Genomic DNA, 24,488 nt, shown 5'->3' with positions numbered 1-24,488 from the left:
AAAAAAAATCACGCAAAGGATATTCAATAGTTACATCAGTGTGGCAAATGATGCATATTCCACGCACTTCCAGGAAATGCACAATGCACACTCACGCATTAGAGCCTCTGAGAAGGCCTGCATAAGGAAACGTGTTATATTCGAACAGTACCCCCAAACTTGTCTGACCCCTGAAACTTTTACCCCCAATACCTGTTACCATCTCTTAGAACTATTTCACAGAAAGCTGCCAGAGAAACTTTTGGAGAACTAATTAATAGTTTATTAAATTTAAGAGGCAATTTAAAATTTAGCTACATCCTGATGTATTTCTTCATATTCCTTCTGGAAATTCCTAATACAGTTGAATATATCAATCTAATATTACGGTTGAATACAATTCCTAATTCCTGATTGAATATATCAGCATTGATAGATGCTACAGTGAAAAATAAGAAGTTATGACTTGGAACTATTTATCAATGACCACAATAAATTCACAATGATCAGGGTGGAGCCTAGCCCTGCTTTTGCCATTAACTAACAGTGTGACTCTGGGATAGAGATTTAAAGTCTGGGAGCTTCGATTCACTTACATGTAAAGTGGGGCTAGACTTGCTCCATCTACCCAACTGGTACATTCGGAGAACGAAGCACTCAAGATCAAGACTGAGAAGAATTTCTCATAAACAATGAAGTTTTATAAAAGTAGAGAAAGTTATAAAAGTATAAGAAAGGAATATATTTCAAATAGAGACTCAGTTTCCTTACAGATCCACACTAAATGCCATTATGATTTCTGCCTTTCTTGAACTCTGCGTAGAATACTGTCTTATAATCGCTAAAGATCTCATTTTACATAGTCAGAAAACTAATTTTTGTTTAGCCACTAATCAAAATAATGTATCACCAATTTTTTTTCAGAAAACATGTGGCAAAAATAAGAAATTCAGAAAACTTTGTTTAAAAGAAGAAAAGATTTATTGCAAAGTGGTTTGTGAGTAGTACGTACCACCTTACTCAAGGCTCTATTACGAACCCATCTGTGGCAACTCTTCATTCCCAGTGAATAAAGACAGTAGGGGTCTATATTCTCTGAGTCCTTCATTAAACTATTGATCCCTTTAGCATTATCCATAATGTTCCAGCAGCTCAGCACATCAACTGGTGAAGTGCTGGTCTCTCACTCTTTTCAATAACTCGCGCACTTTATGGAGAGGAAGTCACAATGATTTATTTACCTGACACTTTCCAGTCCGGATGTCGTACAGGGCCACTGAACCATGGCGAGCTCCAACTGCTATTCTGTGATTCCGCTCATAATAGCTGACCATGTAGAACCTGGATTAAACATTTTAACAACAAAAAAACAGAAAAAACAGGTGAGATGACCTACACATCAAAGTGGATAGCAACACATGTCAAAGATTAAAGCCAGCTCTGATGTATATTTCTAAATAACTATATGTATATCTATAATTAATATATTGAGATTTTTCAAAAATGTTTCATTGTAATAATTCTTAAAATCAACTGAAAGAAAAATGATGCAGAATACCGCTCAGGCCTGTTAATGATTATTTTCAATAGAAAACAACTTCTTAATTACAAACACCATTGAATTTTGAAACGAGAGATAAGGGTCACATACAAAAAAGATTAAACATGAAAACTCAGTTTTGCTACAGTGACTATTCTGCAAATATTTCTATTTGAACAGAAATAGAAAAGATGAAAAGGCTTACATATTCAATCTAATTATGTTCTCATGGTTTATTACAGTATTAAGGAATGCAAAACACTTTCCAGCAGCACAATCATAAAAAAGCTGCATAAATATTAAGCTTAAATGTTCATATCAATAATTTAGAATGAAATTAGAAAGTTATCCACCAAAAAGTTATCTGGCAAATTCTCTAGAATTTCCACATTTATCAGTTTATCTAAATGATAAGTGTGACTATTGGTAGTATAAATAAGAATATTCGGTGATTTGGCATTGCATGAAAATAGGATTTAGGGAGGAGGCCTTGAAGGTCGTTAAAGGTTGATTTATTTTTATTTGTTTACTTTTCTAGATTAATTTTCATGATGATCAAGTATTCGAATTCCTGATCTATGCTTTGTTATGATTTAATGGCCATATGGCTAGAGCCTGGGAAGGTAAGAATAAACATTATTAGAAGTGTAAATAAGGTATGATTTTATGTCCCCAAAGAGTTTGAATATGCCTTCCCATTATCTAGTCCTGTTGTCTCAGTGAGCATTACCCAGATAAATAAGTGGCCTACCCTCAATATTTCTGAGGATATTACATCAATTCTACTACACATTCCTTGCCTTTTTTCTCTCTGATTCCCTGCTACTAATCTAAATTTTCTATTATTTTTTTAAAAGACAGGATGGGGAGGCCAAACAAATGACAGAAAAGAAATATCATTTCTCTAATGCTTTCTTGAGATTGATATAGAGTCAAAAAACGAATAGGGCATAGGACTCTATTTCTGAAATTCTGGTAAGAGACGCAGAGAGAGAGAGAGGGAGAGAGGGAGAGAAGGTATTTGTGAGCATTTTGAAGCCAGGGACAGTCTGACAAAGCCATTTTGGCATTAACAGACATTATGACATTCATACATATTTTATAAATCTGGAAAACAGGCTATTATGTGTTTAAACTTTTTGTTTGATACTTATTACCAAGTAATGGATTCAACAATACGTCTGTCCTATTCCTAAGCCTCGCTCGATGAGGCAACTTTTTTCCTCTTCAGTGGAAGATGAATGCTTCATTTCTAGTTACATGAAAGATACTACTTTAGGATGTCCCGCTGGCTTTTGCTGTGCTCAGGTATGGGATGTTCTGTTTGCACAGGTTTGAGGGAAGGAAGGGGAGTGGAGGCTCCCGACACATATGAAGCTTCCCCACTATTAAGTGGTCAGTAAAAAGTTTCTTAAAAGCTTTTCTTGGGCTTCCCTGGTGGCGCAGTGTTTGAGAGCCCGCCTGCCGAGGCAGGGGACACGGGTTCGTGCCCCAGTCCGGGAAGATCCCACATGCTGCGGAGCGGCTGGGCCCATGAGCCATGGCCGCTGAGCCTGCGCGTCCGGAGCCTGTGCTCCGCAACGAGAGAGGCCACAACAGTGAGAGGCCTGCGTACCGCGCAAAAAAAAAAAAAAAAGCTTTTCTTGTCTAAAGTATCCTATTACTGCCCTTGGTAGAGAAGGCAGGAATCAGCAATCACCATTCAAAATGTAATGTTTCCATACTCAAAAATAAAAGAGGTTTAGAAGAGTTTAAAAATGTTTACTATTTTGTTACTCAATAATGACAGTGGTCTAAGTATTGGGCATCACTATATATCTATATGTATGCCTATGTCTACATCTAAACACACATAAGCCCACACAATTTAAATCCTATTAGAGTAACATGGAATATAATAGCTAACAAATGTTTTAACAAATATCTATTCTGTGCAGGTTACTAGCCACAGGAAAAGAACATTTCCAGAGGTATTTTGTTGTCCACTATTAAACTCTGCACAGACATAACAGTTGTATTGCCCAAATCCTTCTGCAAAACATGAATATAATTACCCCTCAAAATAATCCTCTTCAAAACAAACCGTTGGTAAAATACATTTATGTTGACAAAATTTTACTTAGTTAAACTCGAATCTAAAAGTTTTGTTACATTGACCATTTTCTATGCTCTGGATATCAACCTTCTATATCATCCTTCTATATCATCTACAGACACCATTATTTATGGGAGAAAAAAAGATCAAATCTATTCTTGGTATCAAATCTTTAGTCTGCCTGAAAGGACCATATATTACAGGTCTGCATTTTTCATTCTTTGCAATTTACTACTAAACTAATACTCCTAAAATATCTTAAAGAATTCTGGACAGTGAAGGTCTCATGGCATGTTTTTAATCTTTGGATTTCTTGTGAAACTTTTTATTTCCTTAACAGTCTCTCCTTTAACAGAGGAAATCCAAGGTATGTATGCAGTCACTTCCCAAGTATCCACTCTGGGGCCTGGCTGCAGTGAGCCTAACTCTTCTGAGGGTTTCCAGAGCCCACCATGCACCCAGACTACTCTTCTCCTGAAACCAGTTCTCCACTGGGGGCTGTCAAGGTTTAAGGATGGTGAGATACACATTACTTGACCCTACCCCAAAAAGTATCAATGGATTGCAGAGCAGGATCCATCCTAGTTTTTAAAACTATTCTAGTCTTGACCTGATCCCACATGTGAGTCTTGAATTCCTCCAAAATCTGGGGGGAGGGCTCTCAGAGTAAGGGTTCATCTGTGCCGAGCCTTCTGGAAATGGTATCTCAGTCTCTAGTTCACTGCATTGATAATATGCACTTGGGCAGTATTTCTTGGCAACAACCTGCCACGAATCTTTCTGTTATACTCAAGTTACAACAATGGTTTTCCTCTATTCGGCCCACAACAAGGAAACTGTTAAGTCAGAGGAAACATTACCACTCAAGTATATGAAAGACGAATAAAGTGGAATTGAATAATGTTGCAAAATGTATTTCTTGCTGGGGCTGCGGTGGTCATCATCCAAAAATTTTAAAGTCACTGATCTTGCTTTCATTACTGTCCACGTGCAGCCAAAGTAATCCTTTTCAGCCATAACTCGAATCACCTCTCCTGTGTGTTCACAACCGTCCTTCAAGACCCTACGTGATCTGGCCCTAACACCTCTCGGACTTCCTCTTCCCTTTGCTCGCTCTGCTCTAGTCATACTGATCTCCTTATGCTTTCATGAATATTCCAAGAGTGTACCCACTTCGGAGCTTAACGTTTGCTATTCCCTCTGCTTGAAAATCTCATCTGCCCGGTATCTCCAGGGCTTGTGCCCTTGCTTCATTTAGGTCTCTGTCCCAAGGTTATCTTGATAAGGAAGGCCTTTATGGGCCATCCTGTTTAATACAGCAGCCTTTCCTCCACTAGTCTTGAGTCCAATATCCTATTTTTTCTTTATTGTACTTATTATCTCTTTGATATTAAACAATAATTTTTTGTTTATTGCTTGTTTCCCTCCATCAGAGACTTTTTTGTTGAATGTATGAATACATAAACAGGGTCCAATCAAGAAGCATACAGCAGCACAAAGTTTAATGCTGTAAGAAGTCCAAATCACTATGCTTATCCTTCAGTGACTACTTTATAAACTAGGCTAAACATATCAATTTTTAAGACCACTGAATATTTCATAAGGTCTAAAATAATAATTGGTATAAACAACAAAGGAAATAAAAACTGTCTAAAAAAGTTAGGCAGAAATCAAGAAACAGAAAGCAGCCCCATGACCCTTCTAAAAAATGTATTTTCAGTTGAGACAAACAATTGCAGATTTACAAAGAGATATCTGTAAAGGCTCTTGAAGTCTGAGTACATTAGCATGAGACTGACAGTTGCATAATGGAAATTATTTAATTATGTCTTGGGGAACTAGAAAAGATTATTTGGTCTGAAACTCAAGAAGGCAAATATAGTCTAAATAATGATACTTACAATAAAGTATGTATTTTTGGTATAAATGTTCTGGGAATAAAATTATTCTAAGAATTTGCCAGGTATTTATATAGGCACACATAAATTTCACTGAACGTGGTATCACTCAAAACATAATTAAAAGAAATAATCACTTATCGATCATTACTAAATAATAGAATAGGTTATTATATTTCTCCAAGGCATATTTGTGACATCAACTCCTCAGAAGTAACACACAACAGGGTGCCACCCACCCATAACTGGGTGGTTTATGATGTGAAACACAAATGTGTATTGGGTCCACTCCGGGGGGGGATCCTGGAGCAAATCATGTTGCTTAAGAGTTTGCCAAGCACCCAATACCTAAGTCTAAACAACTCTGGTATTCTCTACTTATAGTCTCCCTTGAATTAATGACCTTTTTAAATTTTTATTAAAAATGGCCCTCAAATAAGAGAAATTTGTGTGAAACTTAAAAGTCTATTTGGAAAAATATAGGAAGAGGAAACATGCAACTCTCAGCAGAGATATGATTTAGGAGAAAGACAGAAACCTGTAAAATCACTTTCTCAACTATGACTTGGATAATATGCAATGATTTCAGGATGTTAATACTGTATATAGTGTCCTTGAGCATTAAAATACAACAAGGAACATTCAACTAATCCAAAATTCATCTCCAGCTAAAATGAACCCATCTAAAATCTAAGGATGTAAGGAATAGAATGTATGGGCTATAAGTACGATTTATAACTAGTTACAAGTCATTAATTACTACTGAGGACAAACTGTGTATCAGGCACTGTCCTGAGAACTGGTATATGTATTTCCAGGAGTAGCTGAGGTATTAGGAGCAATTCTTATCTAGTTGCTTTTACAAATTCTTGATGTTGATTTAAAATGGTTCAAAAACTTTGGACTCTTTGTTTAGAAGGTATTAAGGCAATATGCACTTGTAAAAAACCACCACTAATATGTATTAGTGTATATGTACATATTAGTGTATATGTAGTATATATGTACACATATAATGTATGCATATATGTATGCATACAAGTGCATTTTACAATATGCACTTGTAAAAAACCACCACTAATATGTATTAGTGTATATGTATATACACTAATATACTGGAAGTTAGGATAGATGCTGTTTTACATCCCATTATTGTTATCATCATCCAAGGTAAACACAAACCAAAGAGTTGGAGGAGTTTTTTTTTTAAAAAATGAGCTCATGCACTGTTCTAAGTAGGCAGTGTTCATTTTCTTACTGGATTTTAAGTGCCCATTTAGAATGAACAGAGCTGATTCAGCTTTTCACTTAAAAAGCAGAATCAATCAGTCTGTCTACATAATAACAAAGTTTAAGAAAAGGTAAACTATGTCTGAAAATACAGACTTTTAACTCTTTGTCTGGATTTTTTTCCCCCATTCAGTTCAAAACTTTAAATACTTATTTTACTCTGAATTTTTTGTATCTTATCTATGTTATAGCTTTAATGTTTTCCCAATGATTTTTAAAATTTGAATTATTCTAATATAGTACATCCAATTTTAAAGGAATACACACTGTAAAAAAGAAACAGAGGGGCTTCCCTGGTGGCGCAATGGTTGAGAGTCCGCCTGCCGATGCAGGGGACACGGGTTTGTGCCCCGGTCCGGGAAGATCCCACATGCCGCGGAGCGGCTGGGCCCGTGAGCCATGGCCGCTGAGCCTGCGCGTGCAGAGCCTGTGCTCCGCAACGGGAGAGGCCACAACAGTGAGAGGCCCCCGTAACGCAAAAAAAAAAAAAAAAAAAAAAAAAAAAAGAAACAGAGACTATAGAAAAATAAACAGTTAAGAAAGGAAAGTTATCCTTTACGACAAACCCCCTCCACCACCCGAGGTAACCATGAGAAACACTTTGGGGTGTGTCTTTCCAGACTTTTTCCCCACTTAATATGTATATCTGCATGTACATGCCTGAATATCAATGCTTACATACAGTTTTCTGCTTCAAAAATGATTTTATTTTACATACTTTTCTGAAACTTTGCTAGTTTCTCTTTAAATTTATCTTATACTGGCATCTTTCCACGTCAGTAGAAATGGATTGACCTCAACCTTTTTAATGGCTGTATGGTATGCCACTGTGCCAGTATTTTTCAATGGAAGAAATGTTGGTAAGCAATAATTACATCTAGAGGATGCTGGTGAATAGAAGTGTTTTAACACAAAGTACATTTTCTATGAAAATCATATTAAATGGCCAATTGAGAGATAATCAGTTAAATCCAGGAAAACCATATAAAATACTTTAAATATCAATGTCTATACTACAAAGAATTAGGTGATTTATCCATTTACAGTACATTAGAGAAATTTACATCCTGAGTTCTTCAAAGTTAGTTTCCTCCTTACTCCTACTCCTGTCTTTTTAATACCTACTAAGAAGCCCAAGTAGCTGAGATTTTAAATATATTGCTTGGGTCTCTGATTGAGAATTTCTTCATTCTTGGCAGTGAAATATGCAATGGAAAAGAATACACACTATAATTTTTGCAAAGTGATCATTGATTCATTGGTCAGAGATTTATAATAGCATTTAATATGGTATTTCATTCAGTGACAGCCAATTTTGCATATGGAAATAGCTTAGGGTTTGCAGTCAGAGGATTTCTCTGGCTGATAAACAACCACTCATCTTTTTTTTTTCTCTTTTTCTTTTTTATCATTTTCATTGGAGTATAGTTGATTTACAATGTTGTGTTGGTTTCTGCTGTACAGCAAAGTGGATCAGTTACACATATACATATATCCCCTCTTTTTTAGATTATTTTCCCATAGGGGTCATTACAGCTAGAACATCACCAGTCCTCCTTTCAACTCCTGTGCACACCGGCCAGGTCCCTCCTTTGTGCTCCTCCCATCACGACACCTGGGAATCTTCTCTGTGTCCTGGATACCTGTCTATCATAGTGTTGTGACATTTCTCTCATTTACCACTCTGTCTCTCCCAAGCCAACTTCAAGGCCTTTGAGGGCGGGGATAGGCCCTGACTGACCGGATGGAGCTGAACGCCCCACACTGGCCCAACCTAGCACAGTGCACAGAGGTAGAAGTAAGTTTGGCCTTATTCAAGGAATAGAAAAAAGACTGATGTGCCCTGAGCGTAGTGAATTGAGATTGGGACTTGAAGAATGCCTGACACATTTAATAGGATATCATCTGTAACATAAGCCCAATGATACGCAGTTTTGCTGCCAGGTGTCATGTATCATGGTACTGTGGGTAACACCAAACATCTAGGATTCTTTAAGGAGGCCCCCTTCTGGGGCCAGCAGCATTGCCATTTGACGAGAGCCAGGAATCCCCAGAAAAGTGAAGAGTCCTTTAAAGTAAGTAGAATAAATTTCAGGATTTGTACTGAGCCTCAGAAAAACTAATCCCAGATCTTCCTGTCTACCCTACCTTCTCCCCAAGTACTGGATCCTAGGAAAGGTTATGACTTTGGGATACAGAGGATGCAGAAAACAGAGGAGTCTTCAGAAAGAAGAAGTAAGTTTCATATTTCAGTGCAACCAAAGGTTCCACTAAATCAGAGGTTCTCCACCAAGTGTGGTCTGCGGATGCCTTGGGGGACTTATGCTCCTATTGGGAAGTGTGTGAGATCAAAACTATTTTTGTAAAACTCATGAGATGTCATATGATCTTTGCATTGTGCTGAACTGGCACTGATGGTATACAGTGATGGGTAAAACTGCTGGTACTTCAGTCTGAATCAAGGCAGTGGCACCAAACTGTACTAGGCGTCATTATATACTTCACTGCCATGCACTGGTAGTAAATGAAACAACAAAGTGTTTTCACTTAAGAATATCCTTGATGAAGCAGTAAAAATTATTAATCTTATTTAAATTTTGACCCTTGAGTACATGTTGTTTTATTATTCACTGTGATAAATGGGAAGTATACATAAAGCACTTCTAATGTCAACTGAAATATGATTGGTGTCTCAGGGGAAAACGCTTGGAAGACTGAGGTGCAAGCTTAACTAGCTGTTTCTTCACTTTCACTGAAAGTATAACCAAAAGAGAAACTATGAGTATTTGGACTCGGGTATTTGGCAGACATTTTCTTGAAAATGAACTGCTTTGTTCCTGTCCAGGAAAGCAACTGACAGAATTTGTTGCCAATGATAAAATTCAAGCTTTCAAGTAGAAAGTTTGGAAAACAGAATCTGGCTTCCCAATACTCACTGACTTATTTTAATGAGATCAGCAGCGATATTAGCAAATAAAAGGTTCTGATATTGTGGCTTGCAACGTGATAGTATATGGAGAATTTACATATAATTCAAACCAAGATTTTCCAAAGACAAGTGCATAATGTTATAAAATCATGCATGGGTGAAAGACACACTCAGAAAACCACGCAAAAACCCACCCCATGGATGGAACGTAACAGTATGAAAAGTTCATTAAAATTACAGATTCCACATTGCAGCTAACCTTTAAAAAACGACTACATGTTGAGTTTTGGTGAACTACCAAAGAAGATGCAAAATTATTTTAAAAGGCTATTAAAATATGACTCCCTTTTTCAACTATATATCTATGCAAGGCCAGATTTTCACCATAAACTTCAACTAAAACAACATATGGCAACAGATTAAAGACGTGCAGATAAAAAAACCCATCTGTTCTCTATTAAGCCAGACATTAAAGAAATCTACAAAAATGTTAAGCAATGCTACATTTCTCAGTAGGTTTTTTGTTTTGGCAAGTAGTTATTTTTCATAAAAATAAGTTTTTATATCAACATGAATTGAGTTTTTTATTATTAAATAAGTCAATAAATACTATTTTAAAAATCTCAGTTTTAATTTCTAATATATTAAAAATCTATAGATACAACTATTATAAACAAAAATTCTTCAGGGTCTTCAATTTTTAAGGGGTTCTGAGACCAAAAGTTTGAGAACCACTACACTCAAGTTTGAAAAACATTTGACAATCAAAAAGTTGTTTGGAGGATTTGAGAAGATGGTGGAAGAGTAAGACGTGGAGATCACCTTCCTCTCCACAAATACATCAGAAATACATCTACACGTGGAACAACTCCTACAGAACACCTACTGAACGCTGGCAGAAGACCTCAGACCTCCCAAAAGGCAAGAAACTCCCCACGTACCTGGGTAGGACAAAAGAAAAAAGAAAAAAACAGAGACAAAAGGATAGGGACGGGACCTGTACCAGTGGGAGGGAGCCGTGAAGGAGGAAAGGTTTCCACACACTAGGAGCCCCTTCGCAGGCGGAGACTGCGGGTGGTGGAGAGGGGAAGCTTCGGAGTCGCGGAGGAGATCGCAGCCACAGGGGTGCGGAGGGCAAAGCGGAGAGATTCCCGCACAGAGGATCGGGGCCGACCTGCACTCACCAGCCCGAGAGGCTTGTCTGCTCGGCCGCCGGGGCGGGCAGGCCTGGGAGCTGAGGCTCGGGCTTCAGTTGGATCGCAGGGAGAGGACGGGGGATGGCCGCGTGAACACAGCCTGAAGGGGTTAGTGCACCACGGCTAGCCAGGAGGGAGTCCAGGAAAAGGTCTGGACCTGCCTAAGAGGCAAGAGACCATTGTATCAGGGTGTGCGAGGGGAGGGGATTCAGAGCGCTGCTTAAAGGGGCTCCAGAGACGGGCGCAAGCTGCAGCTAACAGCGCGGACCCCAGAGACGGGCATGGGATGCTAAGGCTGCTGCTGCCGCCAAGAGGCCTGTGTGCGAGCCCAGGTCACTATCCACACCGCCCCTCCCGGGAGCCTGTGCAGCCCGCCACTGCCAGGGTCCTGTGATCCAGGGACAACTTCCCCGGGAGAACGCATAGCGTGCCTCAGGCTGGTGCAACGTCATGCCCGCCTCCGCCACTGCAGGCTTGCCCCTCACCCGTACCCCTCCCTCCCCCCAGCCTGAGTGAGCCAGAGCCTCCGAATCAGCTGCTTCTTTAACCCCGTCCTGTCTGAGCAAAGAACAGACGCCCTCAGGCAACCTACATGAAGAGGTGGGGCCAAATCCAAAGCTGAACCCCGGGAGCTGTGCGAACAAAGAAGAGAAAGGGAAACCTCTCCCAGCAGCCTCAGGAGCAGCGGATGAAATCTCCACAATCAATTTGATGTACCCTGCATCTGTGGAATACCTGAATAGAAAACGAATCATCCCAAATTCAGGAGGTGGACTTTGGGAGCAAGATATATTATTTTATCCCCCTTTCCTCTTTTTCCGTGTGGATGAAAGGCTCTTGGCGCTCCAGCCAGGCGTCAGGGCTGTGCGTCTGAAGTGGGAGAGCCAAGTTCAGGACACTGGTCCACAAGAGACCTCCCAGCTCCATGTAATATCAAATGGCGAAAATCTCCCAGAGATCTCCATCTCAACACGAACACCCAACACAAACACTCAACGACCAGCAAGCTACAGTGCTGGACACCCTATGCCAAACAACTAGCAAGACAGGAACACAACCCCATCCATTAGCAGAGAGGCTGCCTAAAATCATAATAAGGCCACAGACACCCCAAAACACACCACCAGACGTGGACCTGGCCACCAGATAGACAAGATCCAGCCTCATGCACCAGAACACAAGCACTAGTCCCCTCCACCAGGAAGCCTACACAACCCACTGAACCAACCTTAGCCACTGGGGACAGACACCAAAAACAACGGGAATTACGAACCTGCAGCCTGCAAAAAGGAGACCCCAAACACAGTAAGATAAGCAAAATAAGAGGACAGAAAAAAACACAGCAGATGAGGAGCAAGGTAAAAACCCACCAGACCTAACAAATGAAGAGGAAATAGGCAGTCTACCTGAAAAAGAATTCAGAATAACGATAGTAAACATGATCCAAAATCTTGGAAATAGAATAGAGAAAATGCAAGAAACATTTAACAAGATCCTAGAAGAACTAAAGAGGAAACAAACAGTGATGAACAACACAATAAATGCAATTAAAAATACTCTAGAAGGGATCAATAGCAGAATAACTGATGCAGAAGAACGGATAAGTGACCTGGAAGATAAAATAGTGGAAATAACTAATGCAGAGCAGAATAAAGAAAAAAGAATGAAGAGAACTGAGGACAGTCTCAGAGACCTCTGGCACAACATTAAACACACCAACATTTGAATTATAGGGGTCACAGAAGAAGAAGAGAAAAAGAAAGGGACTGAGAAAATATTTGAAGGTATTATAGTTGAAAACTTCCCTAATATGGGAAAAGAAATAGTTAATCAAATCCAGGAAGCACAGAGAGTCCCATACAGGATAAATCCAAGGAGAAACACGCCAAGACACATATTCATCAAACTATCAAAAATTAAATACAAAGAAAACATATTAAAAGCAGCAAGGGAAAAACAACAAATAACACACAAGGGAATCCCCATCAGGTTAACAGCTGATCTTACAGCAGAAACGCTGCAAGCCAGAAGGGAGTGGCAGGACATATTTAAAGTGATGAAGGAGAAAAACCTACAACCAAGATTACTCTACCCAGCAAAGATCTCATTCAGATTTGATGGAGAAATTAAAACCTTTACAGACAAGCAAAAGCTGAGAGAGTTCAGCACCACCAAACCAGCTTTACAACAAATGCTAAAGGAACTTCTCTAGGCAAGAAACACAAGAGAAGGAAAAGACCTACAATAACAAACCCAAAACAATTAAGAAAATGGGAATAGGAACATACATATTGATAATTACCCTAAATGTAAATGGATTAAATGCTCCCACCAAAAGACACAGAGTGGCTGAATGGATACAAAAACAAGACCCATATATATGCTGTCTACAAGAGACCCACTTCAGGCCTAGGGACACATACAGACTGAAAGTGAGGGGATGGAAAAGGATATTCCATGCAAATGGAAATCAAAAGAAAGCTGGAGTAGCAATTCTCATATCAGACAAAATAGACTTTAAAATAAAGACTATTACAAGAGACAAAGAAGGACACTACATAATAATCAAGGGATCCATCCAAGAAGAAGATATAACAATTGTAAATATTCATGCACCCAACATAGGAGCACCTCAATACATAAGGCAAATACTAACAGCCAAAAAAGGGGAAATCGACAGTAACACAATCATAGTAGGGGACTTTAACACCTCACTTTCACCAATGGACAGGTCATCCAAAATGAAAATACCTAAGGAAACACAGCTTTAAATGACACATTAAACAAGATGGACTTAATTGATATTTATAGGACATTCCATCCAAAAACAACAGAATACACTTTCTTCTCAAGTGCTCATGGAACATTCTCCAGGATAGATCATATCTTGGGTCACAAATCAAGCCGTGGTAAATTTAAGAAAACTGAAATTGTATCAAGTATCTTTTCCGACCACAATGCTATGAGACTAGATATCAATTACAGGAAAAGATCTGTAAAAAATACAAACACATGGAGGCTAAACAATACACTACTTAATAACGAAGTGATCACTGAAGAAATCAAAGAGGAAATCGAAAATAACCTAGAAACAAATGACAAAGGAGACACGATGACCCCAAACCTATGGGATGGAGCAAAAGCAGTCCTAAGAGGGAAGTTTATAGCAATACAATCCTACCTTAAGAAACAGGAAACATCTCAAATAAACAAACTCACTTTGCACGTAAAGCAATTAGAGTAAAAAGGACAAAAAATCCCCAAAGTTAGCAGAAGGAAAGAATTCATAAAGATCATATCAGAAATAAATGAAAAAGAAATGAAGGAACTGATACCAAAGATCAATAAAACTGAAAGCTGGTTCTTTGAGAATATAAACAAAATTGATAAACCATTACCCAGACTCATCAAGAAAAAAAGGGAGAAGATTCAATAGAATTAGAAATGAAAAAGGAGAAGTAACAAGTGACACTGCAGAAATACAAAGGATCATGAGAGCCTACTACAAGCAACTGTATGCCAATAAAATGGACAACCTGGAAGAAATGGACAAATTCTTAGAAATGCACAACCTGCTGAGACTGAACCAGGAAGAAATAGAAAATATGAACAGACCAATCACAAGTAATGAAATTGAAACTGTGATTAAAAATCTTCCAACAAACAAAAGCCCAGGACCACATGGCTTCACATGCGAATTCTATCAAACATTTAGAGAAGAGCTAACACCTATCCTTCTCAAACTCTTCCAAAATATAGCAGAGGGAGGAACACTCCCAAACTCATTCTACGAGGCCACCATCACCCTGATACCAAAACCAAACACAGATGTCACAAAGAAAGAAAACTACAGGCCAATATCACTGATGAACATAGATGCAAAAATCCTCAATAAAATATTAGCAAACAGAATCCAACAGCACATTAAAGGATCATACACCATGATCAAGTGGGGTTTATTCCAGGAATGCAAGGATTCTTCAATATATGCAAATAAATCAATGTGATACACCATATTAACAAACTGAAGATGAAAAACCATATGATCATCTCAATAGATGCAGAGAAAGAGTTCGACAAAATTCAACACCCATTTATGATAAAAACCCTGCAGAAAGTAGGCATAGAGGGAACTTTCCTCAACATAATAAAGGCCATATATGACAAACCCACAGCCAACATCGTCCTCAATGGTGAAAAACTGAAACCATTTCCACTAAGATCAGGAACAAGACAAGGTTGCCCACTCTCACCACTATTATTCAATATAGTTTTGGAAGTTTTAGCCACAGTAAACAGAGAAGAAAAAGAAATAAAAGGAATGCAAATCGGAAAAGAAGAGGTAAAGCTGTCACTGTGTGCAGATGACATGATACTATACATAGAGAATCCTAAAGATGTTACCAGAAAACTACTAGAGCTCATCAATAAATTTGGTAAAGTAGCAGGGTACAAAATTAATGCACAGAAACCTCTTGCATTCCTATACACTAATGATGAAAAATCTGAAAGTGAATTTAAGAAAACACTCCCATTTACCATTGCAACAAAAAGAATAAAATATCTAGGAATAAACCTACTTAAGGAGACAAAAGACCTGCATGCAGAAAATTATAAGACACTGATGAAAGAAATTACAGATGATTCAAATAGATGGAGAGATATACCATGTTCTTGGATTGTAAGAATCAACACTGTGAAAATGACTCTATTACCCAAAGCAATCTACAGATTCAATCAAACTATGACTGGCATTTTTTCACAGACCTAGAACAGAAAATTTCACAATTTGTATGGAAACACAAAAGACCCCAAATAGCCAAAGCAACCTTGAGAACGAAAAATGGAGCTGGAGGAATCAGGCTCCCTGACTTCAGACTATACTACAAAGCTACAGTAATCAAGATAGTATGGTACTGGCACAAAAACAGAAATATAGATCAATGGAACAGGATAGAAAGGCCAGAGATAAACCCATGCACATTTGGTCACCTTATCTTTGATAAAGGAGGCAAGAATATATAATGGAGAAAAGACAGCCTCTTCAATAAGTGGTGCTGGGAAAACTGGACAGCTACATGTAAAAGTATGAAATTAGAACACTCCTTAACACCATACACAAAAATAAGCTCAAAACGGATTAAAGACCTAAATGTAAGGGCAGACACTATCAAACTCTTAGAGGAAAACATAGGCAGAACACTCTATGACATAAATCACAGCAAGATCCTTTTTGACCCACCTCCTAGAGAAATGGAAATAAAAACAAAAATAAACAAATGGGACCGAATGAAAGTTAAAAGCTTTTGCACAGCAAAGGAAACCATAAAGAATACCAAAAGACAACCCTCAGAATTGGAGAAAATATTTGCAAATGAGGCAACTGACAAATGATTAATCTCTAAAATTTACAAGCAGCTCATGCAGCTCAATAACAAAAAAACAAACAACCCAATCCAAAAATGGGCAGAAGACCTAAATAGACATTTCTCCAAAGAAGATATACAGATTGCCAACAAACACATGAAAGAATGATCAACATCATTAATCATTAGAGAAATACAAATCAAAACTACAATGAGATATCATCTCATACCAGTCAGAATGGCCATCATCAAAATATCTAGAAACAATAAATGCTGGAGAGGGTGTGGAGAAAAGGGAACACTCTTGCACTGTTGGTGGGAATGTAAATTGATACAGCCACTATGGAGAACAGTATGTAGGTTCCTAAAAAAACTACAAATAGAACTATCATACGACCCAGGAATCCCACTACTGGGCATAAACCCTGAGAAAACCATAATTCAAAAAGAGTCATGTACCACAATGTTCAGTGCAGCTCTATTTACAATAGCCAGAACATGGAAGCAACCTAAGTGTCCATCGACAGATGAATGGATAAAGAAGATGTGTCACATATATACAATGGAATATTACTCAGCCATAAAAAGAAACGAAATTGAGTTATTTGTAGTGAAGTGGATGGACCTAGAGTCTGTCGTACAGAGTGAAGTAAGTCAGAAAGAGAAAAAGAAATACTGTATGCTAACACATATATATGGAATCTAAGAAAAAAAAAAAAGGTCATGAAGAACCTAGGGGTAAGATGGGAATAAAGACACAGACCTACTAGAGAATGGACTTGAGGATATGGGGAGGGGGAAGGGTAAGCTGTGACAAAGTGAGAGAGTGGCATGGACACATATACACTACCAAATGTAAAATAGATAGCTAGTGGGAAGCAGCCGCATAGCACAGGGAGATCAGCTCGGTGGTTTGTGACCACCTAGAGGGGTGGGATTGGGAAGGTGGGAGGGAGGGAGATAGAAGAGGGAAGAGATATGGGGATGTATGTATATGTATAACTGATTCACTTTGTTATAAAGCAGAAAGTAACACACCATTGTAAAGCAATTATACTCCAATAAAGATGTTAAAAAAAAAAGTTGTTTGTAGGGATCTCCCTGGGGGTGCAGTTGTCAAGAATCCACCTGCCAATGCAGGGGACACAGGTTCGATCCCTTGTCCGGGAAGATCCCCTATGCCGCAGAGCAGCTAAACCCGTGTGCCACAACTACTGAGCCTGCGTTCTAGAGCCCTCAAGTCACAACTACTGAGCCCACATGCCACAACTACTGAAGCCTGCGTTCCTAGAGCCCGTGCTCCACGACAAGAGAAGCCACCACAATGAGAAGCCTGCGCGTCACAATGAAGAGGAGTCCCCGCTTGCAGCAACGAAGTCCCAATGCAGCCAAAAAAGAAAAAGTTGTTTGTAACCAGGGGGAGAGAGAGAGATTAGCAAAATAGTGGGGGCAAAGACCAGATGACAGTAGATCAAAAGGGCAGGAGAGGTGACAAAATGGACAGAGCGCAGGCTCTTCTTCCTGGGGAAGGAGAGATGAGAGGCTGGACGGTGGAGAGAGGAGATGCAGAGGGAAGGAAGGGTTTCAAATGAGAGATAATAGCATGTTTCCAGACAGAGGAAGAGAAGTTGAGGATAAAAGTGAGAGAAGAGGGTCTTCCCTGGTGGTCCAGTGGTTGAAAGTTTGCCTTCCAATGCAGGGGGTGTGGGTTTGATCTCTGGTCAGGGAGCTAAGATCTCACACGCCTCATGGCCAAAAAACCAAAACATAAAACAGAAGCAATATTGTAACAAATTCAATAAATACGTTAAGAAAAAATGGTCCACATCAAAAAAAATCTTAAAAAAAAAAAAAAACTGAGAGAAGGGTTATCTAAGGAGCAAGGGGAGTTGAGAGAGGATGGTAAAGGAGGGATGAAGTAAGGAAGAGGCCTGGGCCTGGAACACAAAAACAGCCATCTCATCCTCTGCTGAGATGGAGCAACTGTGTCACGTGGGTGCCTATGCAGCAGGTGCACACCCCGCCCTGCAGAATACAGAGCAGGTGTGAGATCCGTTCAGTCAAGCTGGGCTTCACTTTCATCTGATCGTCAGCACAGGAATGCTCGTAAGTTTGTCCGTTTGTCAAATGAAGGCTAGAGGTGGGTAATTTATAATGTGAGGTCCTTTGCAGATTCCAAATTCTACAACTTGTAATTCTATAAAAATAATGCAGCAAGGTCACTGCTTAAGTGAAATAACTGGTACCATTTATTATGACTAAATTAAGGACTAAACACATGAAGCAGCATAGCTGGTATCATTATTCAACCACAGTTATTGAGTGCCTATATTGAGTGTTCAGATTTTCTAAACTAAAAACTGGGAAAGAGCTCAACAAAGGATTTCTTCTGAATCTATGAATTTATTTGACAAGTCTTTAATAGGCATAAAATCAAATCACTCTTAGTTATACATCAAATAAATTGCCTCCACTTAAAAGAATAAAAATGCATGATAAAAGGATCTATGTGAGAATTCTGGGGTATATGGCTTTTGGCCAGATGAAGCCCTCTACTACTTGCTATGGGAAACAATAAAAGAAATGGATGCAAAAACCCCTTTCTTCAAGCTACTCATAATGGGCATAATTGAGGAGCTGTAAGTGACTAAAAATCACATGTAGAGGCATATCTAATCTTTGCTATGAAAAAATCCTAAAACCTCTTACTCTCCAAATATAATCATATTTTCCCATCAACTTAGAATTTTATTAAAAAATCTCTAATCCTTTATTTGTTATGTATTATCCCACTACTAGCCCTTAAGAACACAATAAAATTGCCTTAAATTTAAAAATTATATTTTAATTTCATTATATTTCCAGAGGTACTTTATCTTCCTTTCTAACTGAGCTTTGATAGTCAGTAGTTTATGAGAGCTTAAATTTTTCTCTTCTGAGATTAGTAAAGAATATTTTTGGTACAGCAGAAATTAACACAACTTTGTAAATCAACTATACTTGAATTTTAAAGAATACTTTTGCAAAATGAGTAACAAACCCTTCAAGTATTCATTTCAGAACAAGTATATATCATACTTGTGTGTATGCTATGCTGCTTTTCTCTGAGTTTAGTAACATCTGTGCATTTCTACACTTTTGTATTTTGTGCTACTGCATCAAATATAGTAGTGGGAAAGGAGACAGTGTTTATATGGTGACCAAAAGAGATAATTAATCAAACTGAGTCAAGCAGGGCATGCTCCATGCTGGTTGGTCTGTATATGAGGGTCTTCACAAGGATATTCAAGTTCAGTAACACAGCAAATGGTAACTAAAGTTTAACAATGAATTCTGAGGACACGTCAGTGATGTTTACCCATCTAAACCTCGAAAAAAGTTAGTTCTACTTTCTTAGTGTCTAGGATATTTTTAACTGAGGATGCTGTATTATTTATAGTCTCGGCAATTAAATGTAAATTACTCAGAACCCTCCGTACTTCTGCCTCTAACAATAATCATCTAGAGAGCTGGATGATGACTTTTGGAAGATCACCTAGGACAGCGGTCCCCAACCTTTTTAGCATCAGGGACCAGTTTCTTGGAAGACAATTTTTCTATGGACCAGGGTGGGGGTGGGGGGTGGAGAAGGATGTTTGGGATGATTCAAGCGCATTTATTATTTTTTTTAACATCTTTACTGGAGTATAATTGCTTTACAACGTTGTGTTAATTTCTGCTGTATAACAAAGTGAATCAGCTCTATGTATACATATGTCCCCATATCCCCTCCCTCTTGCGTCTCCCTCCCACCCTCCCTATCCCACCCCTCTAGGTGGTCAAAAAGCACGGAGTTGATCTCCTTGTGCTATGAAGTGCATTGATTTATTGTGGTGCCTCTGAAGTCAAGCCTCTCTGCTCATGATAATCTGTATTTGCAGCCGCTCCCCAGCGCTAGCATCACTGCCTCAGCTCCACCTCAGATCATCGGGCGTTAGACTCTTATAAGGAGTGTGCAGCCTAGATCCCTCGCATGTGCAGTTCACAGTAGGGTTCGCACTCCTATGAGAATCTAATGGTGCCGCTGATCTAACAGGAGGCAGAGCTCAGGCAGTAATGCGAGCGATGGGGAGACTGCTTCATCTGTATTTACATCTGGCTGTAAATACAGATAAAGCTTCACTTGCTCACCTGCTGCTCACCTCCTGCTGTGTGGCCCAGTTCCTAACAGGCCACAGACCGGTACTGATCCATGGCCGGGGGTTGGGGACCCCTGATCTAGGAGATTGACAAAGGCAAAGCAAAGTGCAATGAGATGGGAGAGAATCTAGAGGAATTCATTTCTTAAATGTTACCTTATTGTACATCTTAGTCTGCTTATTCATAAACATAAAATTAATTCAAGGTTGCAACAATCTTGTTGCTAATATATCTGTGTTCTAGAAAGAATGCAGTTTAATTCCTATATAATAAAATAGCTTTATTTGTTACAGTGATGCAAAATCTGGTGATAGAACTATTTTGAATAACTATGTTTTGAAGGATATGTATGCTATAGTCTCTCACAGGCAATGAAATCTAAGTAATTTTCTTGTATTATTAATGGATACCACTGTATTTTTAACAATATCCCGGGAACTAAAATGTAAATATTAGGAAATATTTAAATCTGACTATAAAGTTTACACAGCAGCTAAAATTGTAATTTTTAAAATATGGAACCCTAAATGGCTCAAAATTGCCAAAGCAATCCTGAGGAAAAAGAACAAAGCTGGAGGCATAACACTTCCAGACTTCACATTATACTACAGAGCTACAGTAAACAAAACACCATGGTACTGCCACAAAAACAGACACGTAGATCAATGAAACAGAATAGAGAGCCCAGAAATAAATCCACACACCTAGGGTCAATTAATCTACGACAAAGTAGGCAAGAATATACTATGGGAAAAGAAAGTCTCTTTGACCCGTGGTACTGGGAAAGCTGGACTGCTACATGTAAATCAATGGAATCAAAACACTTCCTCACACCACATACAGAAATAAACTAAAAATGGTTTAAAGACCTAAATATAGACATGACACTATTAAACTCCTAGAAGAAAACACAGGTAAAACATTCTTTGACATAAAATGTAGCGATATTTTCTTAGATTAGTCACCCAAGGCAAACGAAATAAAAGCAAAAATAAATAAATGGAACACACTCAAACTTTAAAGCTTTTGCACTGCAAAGGAAGCTATTAACAAAACAAAAAGACAACTTACGGAATGGGACAAAATATTTGCAAATGATGTGACTGAAAAGGAGTCAATATCTGAAATATACAACTCAATATCAAGAAAACAAACAACCCAATTAAAAAATGGACAGAAGAACTACATAGCATTTTTCCAAAGAAGACATACAGATGGCCAACAATACAAATCAAAACCGCAATGAGGTATAACCTCACACTGGTCAGAATGGCTATCATCAAAAAGTCTACAAATAGTAAATTCTGGAGAGAGTGTGGAGAAAAGGGAACTCTCCTACACTGTTGGTGGGAATGTAAATTGGTGCCGCCACTGTGGAAAACAGTATGGAGGTTCCTTAAAAAATTAAAAATAGAGCTACCATATGATCCAGCAATTCTACTCCTGGGCATAAATCCAGAAAAAAACAAAAACTTTAATTTGAAAAGATACATGCACCCCAATGTTCACAGCAGCACTATTTACAATAGCCAAGACATGGAAACAACCCAAGTGTCCATCAACAGACAACTGGCTTAAGAAGATGTGACATATATATATATATATATATATATATATATATATATATATATATTACTTAGCCATAAAAAAGAATGAAATATTGCTATTTGCAGCAACATGGATGGACCTAGAGAATATTATACTTAGTGAAGTAAGTCAAACAGAGAAAGACAAATATCACTTACATGTGTAATATTAAAAATAATACAAATGAATTTGTATATGAAACAGAAACAGACTCACAGATATGAAAACAAAGTTATGGTTACCAAAGGGGAGAGGGAGGGAAGGAGGGACAAATTAGGAATATGGGGTTAACAGATACAAACTAATATACATAAAAGAGATAAGCAACAAGGATTTACTGTATAGCGCTGGGAACTATATTCAGTATCTTGTTATAACCTATAATGGAATATAATCGGAAAAAAAAACTGAGTCACTTTGTTGTACACCTGAAATTAACACAATATTGTAAATCAACTACACTTCAATTAAAAAAATTATGTTATTTTTGTATCTTTTACTAAATAAAATATAGACAAATATCCACAGATACATAAATTACTCCAGGAAGATCTAGGATATTTCAATCAATACAAAGAAGATGTTTTTCAATTTTTAGAAAATAATCATAATATTATATGTAAAATGATTCTTTGTTTCCATGCCTCTGAAATAAAATTATAAATGTGTTATATTTCACATACACATACATATGTACATAAATACATATATATATACACATATTACAGAAAGGACTTAGGGAAGCTTATAGAACATAATTCAGTAAAAAGATAGAAAAGGAAGATAAGCTTGAGGTGTGATGATGAGATAAAGAAAATGGGAGATGTAAGCCATAACTACTAAAGTTAGGCAGGGAATTTGGTTTTGCTGCCCAATGACCAAAGCAAAATGTTTACATTAACTCTGGTTAAGTATAATTAAAAACAAAAAACATATACTTGTTCCTTAGGACAAAACGAACAAAAAATGCCTGTCATCTGGATTTGAAAGAAATGTTTTTATTGAGTCCTCACAGAAGGGACCCTAAACAATGGACATCAGTATGACCCTTACAGTAACTGCACTGTCAACCTTCTTAAGACACTCACATGGCAGGTTCCTCAGTGCAAACTGCAGGCAAAACACTGACAAGGAACTTGGGGAAGGGAACGCTGAAGGAGGTCAGACAATGTGGTCCAAACAGGCAGCTCTCTGATGGTTTAGCTTAACCTAGGGACATAAACTAGAATATGTAGGGGGCTAAATGGACCCTGTGTTTTTTATTTTTATTTATTTTTATTATTTTTTATTTTTTTATTTTTTTTGTGGTACGCGGGCCTCTCACTGTTGTGGCCTCTCCCGCTGCGGAGCACAGGCTCCGGATGCACAGGCTCAGCGGCCATGGCTCACGGGCCCAGCCGCTCCGCGGCATGTGGGATCTTCCCGGACCGGGGCACGAACCCGTGTCCCCTGCGTCGGCAGGTGGACTCTCAACCACTGCGCCACCAGGGAAGCCCAACCCTCTGTTTTTTAAACTAACTTCTAATTGTTCTGGGTTTTTTCAATGGAGTTTTAGATAAAAGTCAATTAATGAACAGCTTGAAGTTAAAGTCTCTGGCAGGCATTCTGTGCTACTGTCTAAGGGCAAGTCTTTAAAAATTAAGTGCATCACTGGAATGCAGGAGCTGAAGGGCTGTCTTTAGATGTTTCCTTGGAAATTCTGAGTTTACTCAATATGTAAACAGAGAGGCATTCTAGGATACAGGCTCTGACATAACAGAACATGGTCACAAAGGACAATTTCTCAGGTTTTGTTTTCTTGATTTCGGATTATTAGAGCACTTGTTTTCGAACTTTAGTGTGCATAAGACTCATCAGGCTTCATGACAGTCTGATGCAGTGGCTCTCAGGGGGAGCCTGGAAATCAGGTAATTCTCTTGAAGATAGTCCAGGAACTACACTTAGAGAGCATTATTCCCCAGAGGGCCTAACAGAGAGTGAGCACTTAATACCTGTGTTTAGTGTCCTTAGTTCTCTCAACTAACAGGCACGGAATGTATTTTAATATTGACTTGTGTTCCCAAGACATTCTTGAGAGTCGCCAAATCTGTAAAACGACTGAGTCTATAAACTGCATATGGCCATCCTTCAGTATCTGCAGATGTTCAAACCCTTACATAAAAGGCCTTATGACAGTTGGCTGTCCGTTTCCACAGGTCCCACGTCGGCAGATTCAACCACCCGCTCCGCAGATGGAAATTCTTCTGAGGACTCTCAATTCCGCGTTGATCTCAGTCCTACAAACAGGTAGGTTCCTCTTGAACAACTGCTCTATTTCTATCATCTGAACATTGTGACTTAGGTATTGATGGTCTGCCCCTCTTTGCACACTGGATGCTAAGAAGTTTAGATACAAACATATGGCTCAAGTCTGGCAAATTATTTTAATA

General features: G+C 38.5%; 1 protein-coding gene across 7 annotated transcripts in view; it reads right to left on the bottom strand.

Annotated features, from left to right (window-relative positions):
* Window positions 1-24,488, bottom strand: part of WDR7 (WD repeat domain 7) — a 361,510-nt gene that overhangs the window by 72,760 nt on the left and 264,262 nt on the right. For all 7 annotated transcript variants that reach the window (XM_082641443.1, XM_082641445.1, XM_082641444.1 and 4 more), the window contains one exon: window positions 1,221-1,320. In XM_082641443.1, the coding sequence (XP_082497569.1) occupies window positions 1,221-1,320 (100 nt within the window). The remainder of the gene's footprint in view (window positions 1-1,220; window positions 1,321-24,488) is intronic.

Source organism: Mesoplodon mirus (genome assembly GCF_964341445.2).
Source record: "Mesoplodon mirus genome assembly, chromosome: 13".
NCBI lineage: Eukaryota > Metazoa > Chordata > Mammalia > Artiodactyla > Ziphiidae > Mesoplodon > Mesoplodon mirus.
Note: the sequence above shows the minus strand (reverse complement) of the source record. Positions and strands in the feature narration are given on the sequence as shown.